This window comes from Psammomys obesus, unplaced genomic scaffold (assembly GCF_907164565.1).
Source record: "Psammomys obesus unplaced genomic scaffold, mPsaObe1.curated_primary_1811, whole genome shotgun sequence".
In the NCBI taxonomy this organism is placed as follows: domain Eukaryota; kingdom Metazoa; phylum Chordata; class Mammalia; order Rodentia; family Muridae; genus Psammomys; species Psammomys obesus.
In genome coordinates, this window is record NW_026585797.1 from 24,032,410 (window position 1) to 24,039,846 (window position 7,437).

Genomic DNA, 7,437 nt, shown 5'->3' on the forward strand with positions numbered 1-7,437 from the left:
CAACACTTTATAAAACAGTTCTTTGAAGAGGTAGATTATATATTGCATAAAATACAGACAGTTATATCCATCTGTATAACTGAATGAGCATTTTCTTCTTTCTCTTCCTTCCTTCTTTCCTTCCTTCCTTCCTCCCTCCCTCCCTCCCTCCCTCCCTTCCTTCCTTCATTCCTTCCTTCCAATTTATTCACTTTGTATCCCCGCTGCAGTCAGTCCCCTCCCTTATCTCCTCTCAGTCCCACCCTCCTTCTTCTCTCCCTATGTTCTTTCCCTTGTCTCCTCCCCTTTTATGAAGCCAGCCTTGAAAAGGATGTTTTTTGATACCATTAAATTTCTTTTAAATAATTTCCAAAGTTTAATGGTAACAAATGTTAACTACATCTGTTGCTGACGTTATGATTAAGGCCCAGATGATCTTATCAGATGCCTGGCACTACTGCAATTGGAAGAGCACTGTCCACATATGAAATGATTTCAGGTATTTTATTTAAGTGTCATGCTGTTGAAATTTTTCAGGTGGAAAATGGGAGTTCTTATCATACAGCAACATCCAGACACTTGGCATTCTTGACAAACTATAACCCTCAATATTGGAACATTCCATTGTTTTTAGTATTACTTGATGAAAAGTTTCATCAGAATGCTAATAATGCCTCTCAATTAAAAGATATGCTTGGGTACATTAACCAAACAAACATTCTCCAGTATTTTCCACATATTCATATTTATGCATGAGTATTTTTATTAGGGCTTAATTGCAAAGCATTTCATATCTATTAAGTGACTCAACAGATGGTAATTTTTGAGATATCTACTCATTGTAATCTTTTACAAAGAAAACTGTTAGTATTTTCCATCAAAAGCATAAGAAAGATGAAAATCCGCATTACTTATGAGTCAACTTATTTCACATTATTGTTTTGAAGATAACACCCAGAACAGTATACTATAAGGAGAAGAAGCTATCCCCACCAATCAAACACACTTGCAACACACTATCACGACTGACTGTTGCCATAGTCTCAAAACTTAATACTGTTTTCCTAACGGCAACCAGAGCTGATTCTTACATGTCATGAAACACAGTATCCATTGTGGTGGAGTTTCAGGAATCCACTGAAACCTGGGGATGGTATTTTTAGTGAGTAAGAATACATGTGTGAGTCAATAGTAAAGAAGTAGGAAGACAGTTCAGGGAGATACCTAACTTGAGTGTTTTAAAGAGAGATAAAGTAAAAACATTAGTCAATTATAGCATCTGTAACTGTATTTTTTTTTAAATTTATTTTTGTAATTTCAGAGTAATATTTTGATATTACTTTATATAAGGTTCTGAAATGCTTTGTTATGAAGGATCAAAAAGAACTACACCTATTTAAAAAGATTAGGCATTTAACCAGAAAATGTTTTTAGACACTTAGTAGCAATCTGGAGATCCCTACACAGATTCAAATAATCTAAAAGGATCAAATGTCTAGTAAAGTCGTTTTGTCGTAATGTAGCCAGGGTTTTCCTCTAACAAGTTGAAAATCAAATTTTACTGCATGTTGTAATTTCAATTCATTGCTTTCTGGAGACCTAATTTGTAGAACATTAACAACCAGGGAACTCTTTAATGAAGAAATGGGTTAGTAAAGCCCATCTACTCACAAGTTAAAATACTGTTCATTTCATGTGTTCAAAGGAATATTGAAATGATTGTGGTAGACCCCTTTCACACATTCTCATGTCCTCAACTCTTAGAGTGACTTGGACTAAGATGACAGTATTACAAATCACTCTTTTTAAGGTGCTCAGTAAAATCTGAAACACTAAGACTTAAAATAGAGTAGCAACAAGGTATTTTGGGAAGCAAACTTCATAGCTCAAAGATGGTTTAGCTGGAACCCAGAAAAGCAAATCATTTTGTTTCTATTTTTATGTTGCCACTACTTCCTAGGAAATTGAAATTATCTTTGATTTGCATTCATACCGTATGATATGCCATGGAATGCACTTTCTCCAACAGGCTTTGCTCATATCTCTCTCAAGCCAATTTTTTCCCAAAACTAAAGCATACAGGTGACAAAGGTACGCAAGTAAGGGGGAAAAAAATGTGTCACTCCCAATCCCCAAATGAAACATTGAAATTAATATTTCAAAATAACGGTGTTTTCTTATTTTATCTGTTAACCTGTTTACCAGGCTCTTCAGTACGATCACCAAGAGATCATGAGAACCTTAACTCAACATCTGCTACACTGCCATAAGCAATGGAAAACATATTCCAGTAAGCGTATTATCATTGTAACAGTTTTTGTTGTATGCTTGCTACTTTTTCATATTTCTCTACAAGCTGTAGTAGCGCATTTTTATCGTTACATAATGAATTTCCAAAATATACATGGTCTAGAATCTGAAAAACCAAGATGAAATTAATGGATGCCCACACAATTGAAGAGCATAGTATCTGATATCCTTTTTCTGACAGATAATAACTCTCTGGGGCAGTGTCATCCTACAGATCTTTCTGGATAATCCAGTAATGTTTTCTGTTGAGAGGAGACTCTAGCCCTGATTGGTATGTAACTATTTGACATTTGTCAACATTATAACCATATTTATAAAGACTCCCAGTCAAGCAGAACAGCCTAGTGTCTAAACATATTGGGAAAATGACAAGCTGAAGATCATCAAGTTAATTATTCTATTAGCTTGCTATCCTCTCTGGGGTGGGATCAGCACATAGTATAAATACATACAGGTCAGGTAACTTCATGGGAGAAGACAAAGTTTATTGACTGGCTCTCTGGTAGGCTCTCTGGTAGAGTCCTGTTTCTTAGAGCCATTCTCTGCAGAAGAGAGGTTAATGCCAGCCTCTACACTTCAAGTGACGGTTTCTGGCCCCACACGAAAAATCCAGGTGAAAATGTGATGCATTAGGAAGGAGTTATGATTGTTACGATGAAGATGATGTTTACATTTGATTAACATGCAACCCAAATTCAAAGGTCAACTCTACCAAACTTCAAAGGCTATGCTGGAAATGAGATTACAGCCAGGGTTTGGGCTTTGGAAGTTAGCACTCAGCATCCAAAGCTGGGCTGTGCTGTTGAAAATCTTGCTGATTGGTGACTTTTAGAATAAAGACTTTACATTTTATCCCAAATAGATTTATTTCGTCATCTGTAGGCACAGTATGTCAATCAAAATCAGTAAAAATTTTGTTTTGTGTATTCGACAAAATTGCATAGACATTTTAAAAGCCTAAGACTTCAGTTTTAAAACTTTGTGTATACTTTCAAGAGAAAATGGTAGCCTGTAATTAGGATCACTGGTTTGTGGCCAAATAGAGATCAATAAAATATTGATTATTGTTGAGGAACACAAGAGTATTTGCATGAGTTTGTTGGCTGTTTTTGACGACAAACTATGGCTCTTTATACCTGAACATATTTCACACTGCAAATGACAATCTTTCTAGCAAGGACCATTGATTCTGAGATATTTAAGAGACCACTTAAAAAAACTGTAGGGAATATTTTAACCTTAATTTTTTATCTCTGTCGTTAGCGATGTTCCTAAAAGTTTATGAAAACTATTACAAAGCCAAAGAGAGAATCTGAACAGCTCTCCTAAGTTGCCTTAGTGTGGAATAGATAGGGATGTCTGACCAGTTTTAAAATAATTTGACTAGGCCTTATTCATTCTTAAAAAAACAAAAACAAAACATTTTCAGTCACTATTAAGGAGATTTTTTTATTCAGATATTTAAAAACATTTTTTTCAGGTGAATTTATGAGCATGCTGTGTTAATTTCGAGTTTCTGGACATTAATTACCAAGGATCTACCTTCAGATCCTTGCTCCAAAGAGCCATGCGCCTGCCAAATTGTTCTTCTGTGTGCTGGGAGGACGCAAGGGGTCGCCCCTCTCCCAGCATTGCTGGAACAACCGAGCCGCAACTGCAGACTCAAGTGAATCAGCAGTGTTGCTGGCAGGACCGCTTTTCCAGACCCGCTCTCATAGAATCAGTGGAATTTCGGCTCAATTCCGCTTATTTCCTCTTTTAACCCCGCAACACAACCAGAGGGCGCCTTTGACTTGGCTTTGAAACGACCCAGGCAGAGAGAAAAGCAGTTTCCTTTAGACTTCACCCACCATCCCCTAGTTCCAGCCCAGATGTGTGCGCACCCCAAGTTTCCCAGCTCTGGTTCTGGTGACAGGGGTAGTGGTGGTGGTGGTGAGGAGATGGAAAAAAAAAAAAAGGCACTGCAGACTTTCCTCGCTTTATTTTGTTTCTTTCAGAAACGTTAAGACACTCAAGCAGAAACCCAGATACCGGTGACACTGACACTCAGGACCCTGCCGCACCCTGGCAAGTGTGTGGTTCCCGGCCGGGGGTGGGGGGTGCCACCAGGTTGGAGCGGACTGTGATTCGAGGGCTGGCACCCGTTATGCACGGTAAAAGATCTGCCTTCCTCCGGTCTGCGGTTTTCCCACTGGACCTGAAACCCAGCGCCCTGCGGACCGCGTTTGCTGGGAATGGCAAGGCGGACCTCGGAGCCCCAGGCGGTGGCTTCCATGTGCGGCAGCCCGAGGGGCCTAAGCGATAGACTGGGTGGGAGGGTTGCAAGAGTACAAACCACTCAGAGGCCAAGAATAATAAATCGGATGCCCTGACATGTTTAGTTTAGGCCCTCCTGCGCGGAGACGCGATCCTAGAGGCAGTGGGGCCAACTCGGACTCCAAGCCTCTGGCGCTCCCTCCCAGCAACGATTTTTAAAGGCAATTTTCAGGTGAATCAAACTTTGTCTGGCCTGGGCCCGTGGTACAAAGGGAGCTTTCAAGGGACCCTCACGTCCAGGGCCAGGGCAGAGACAAACAGTGGCGAGAGGAGATTACTAAATTTCCACCCCACACAAGTGCTGTTGTGTCCTGATAGCTGCGAGCATTCCTGCCCCGAGGGCTCTGCGGGCTGGACACTTAGAGAAGCGATCTCATCTGGAGACCAGACAAGGTCCTGGGCTAAGCAGCCGCCCAGCTCCGAGCTAGCTAGCGAGGCAATAGCATTACTGGAGGTTTTCTCTTAGCTTCCCTCACTAGCTAGCTCTGGTTCCAGAGCCCTCCGTAGACCCGGGGTCGCCCTTAGCTCTGAGGAGGGACTCCCCTCGGGGACACCCCCAAGAGCGCGCGGGGCCACCTCTGAACAAATATGAGGAGCCACCCTCACATCTGTTCTTGACTCTCTGAAAGATGCAGGCTTGCCTCGGACCAACTTAGGCAGAGGCTGCCTTGAGGGAGTCCATTTAGTTCCAGCAAGAGCAGACTTTCACCCAGCTGGGGACATAACACTCTCCCGAGGTATCTGGTAAGAAACAGCGAGGGGACGAGCTTAGGGGCCACCCCACTCTCACTAGGTGCCTGTCTGGGGGTGGGGGGGTGGGGGGATCCTACATAAAAAGAGCCTGAGGTGGCCAGAGCGCTCACGTGCAAGGCAGGAAAGTAACTGAAGTTCCAAACCTCCGGAAACCGGGGAGCGTGGGACATAGGGCAGGTCTGCAGACGGTCGTGGAAAGCCCGGGTGCCCTCCCGCGCCACTCTCCTCCGTTCGTGCGCGTCGTGGGAAGCGGCAGCGGAGACGCTCGCTCACCGTCCCCCGGACCCGCCCCAGGATGCTTGACTCGACTACCAGAAAGCAGCCTGGGGGGGTGGGGGGTGGGGGTGCAGCCGAGGTCCGCCTGAGCCAGGCAGGCGGCGAGTTGCAGTGAGCCAGTGTCCTGTCGCGCCAGAACCAAGCACCCTGAAGGCAAGGCGTCCTCGCTGCCAGGGGCTCTGGGCCTCTGTCGGAGCCTCAAAAAGAAAGCACGAGTCCCTAAAGCGGATCTAAGGAAGAAACGAATGTTTCCAGATCCCGAATTACAAGGGGGCGGGAGCTAGACTAGCGCCGGGTGCTGGGACTCCGGCACTGGCTTGCATGCCCCGGCCGTCGCCTGAACTGTGATGCACCCTACGGGAGCATAGAATGTAGGCTGGAAAGACTATTTCCTCTGGCAGCTGACCCTCGGCCGGCAAAGCGAACTGACAGGTGAACGCCCGTGAAAGCGAGCAAATGCTTAACGCAAACCCAAACAAAACCACAAAGCAAAAACATACCCCCCCCAAAAAAAAACAAACCCTAAATCCCCCCCAAACCTTGCACTTACTTCTTCGCTGGCGCCTTCCCCGGGAGGCGTTTTGGCTGCCGATGTATTCCATAAAGTTCAAAATGATAAAAAACCAAGAAATCAGTCGCAAGTGCATAGTAACCCAGTATAATGTTTCCCTCCTTTCTCTCCTTTTTCTTTTGACTGTTAGTTGTATTGAATGTTCTTTTAAGGAAATATGTGTGTGGATGTTAAGCGAGTCTATACGGAGCTTTGAAGAACCAGAGCAGCCGGACTTCTCCACTGAGATCCAACAGGCGTGCTGGGATGGCAAGCGAAGCGGGACGCGTGGACAAGGAAACCAACAATTGCATTCTCAAATTGTCCGAACACAGCCGGCTGCTCTAGGGTGGCTGTCATCGCCGCGAGCGAAGGTTGCGGGAGCCTCCTAGGCGCAGGTTAGCTCTCTCGGTTGCGCGGCAGCTGCGGGCGGGATCCCGGCTAGCAGTGGCCCTTGGGGCTCAGAGGCTGCCGCGACTGCGACAGTGGCTGGGACCCCGGGAGCGCAGGGGAGCGGACGCCGTGGGTACCGCGGCCATGGCCAAGGGGCGCTGGAGAGACCTGAGCTGCTTCTGGCGTTCCCAAGCAGGAGCCGCTCCAATGTTGGGCAGGGCTGGGAGCACCCCATACGGGAGGAGGGGAGAGGGAGGAGGGGGGAGAGGGGAGGGGGGAGAGGAGAGGAGGAGGGAGGAGGGGGAGAGCGGGATGGCTGCGGGGGGCGGGGGTAGCTCGGGGGCGGGGAAGGAAACTGCCGGAGCAACAACCCCGAGCGACCTCAATAACTTTCAATTTCAAGAGGGAAAGAGGGAGCTGGAAAAGTACAGGCGGTGCGATTTGGCAGAGGGATGGGAAGAGGCGCCTGAGGGGTCCTGGGTCTGTGGCGGAGCATCTCTGGACAGTGCAAAGACCGCGGGGAGAACGGGAGGAGGGTTTGGGGAGGCTCTCAATGGCACAATTCGGACCCTGCGAGGTGGGCGCACCGGGGCTGGGTGAGCCCGCCAGGGGCTTCTGATCCAGCTGTACCAAGTACCCCAGCCACAATGCCTCTGTTGTCCCTTGCCTCTGGCAGGGCTCACCACAGTTTAGTGGCCATGTCCCGAGGCTACTCAGAGACCCTACCTCACTCCGACAACTGATCCTGGGCAACCCAGTCCCTCTAGTCCCCAGTTTTCCGGGGATTCTGGCTACAGATTCCTTCTCAGTTCTTCTTAGTCTTTCTGGGTGTTTCTCTGTTGCTTTCTCCCTCACCTTCA

At 46.3% G+C, this 7,437-nt stretch overlaps 1 protein-coding gene across 1 annotated transcript in view; it reads right to left on the reverse strand.

Moving 5' to 3' along the window:
• Window positions 1–6,744, reverse strand: part of Rspo3 (R-spondin 3) — an 85,083-nt gene extending 78,339 nt beyond the window's left edge. The window contains exon 1 of the mRNA XM_055599388.1: window positions 6,185–6,744. Coding sequence (XP_055455363.1) covers window positions 6,185–6,281 — 97 coding nt within the window. The 5' untranslated portion in view covers window positions 6,282–6,744. The remainder of the gene's footprint in view (window positions 1–6,184) is intronic.
• Window positions 6,745–7,437: the final 693 nt, after the last annotated feature.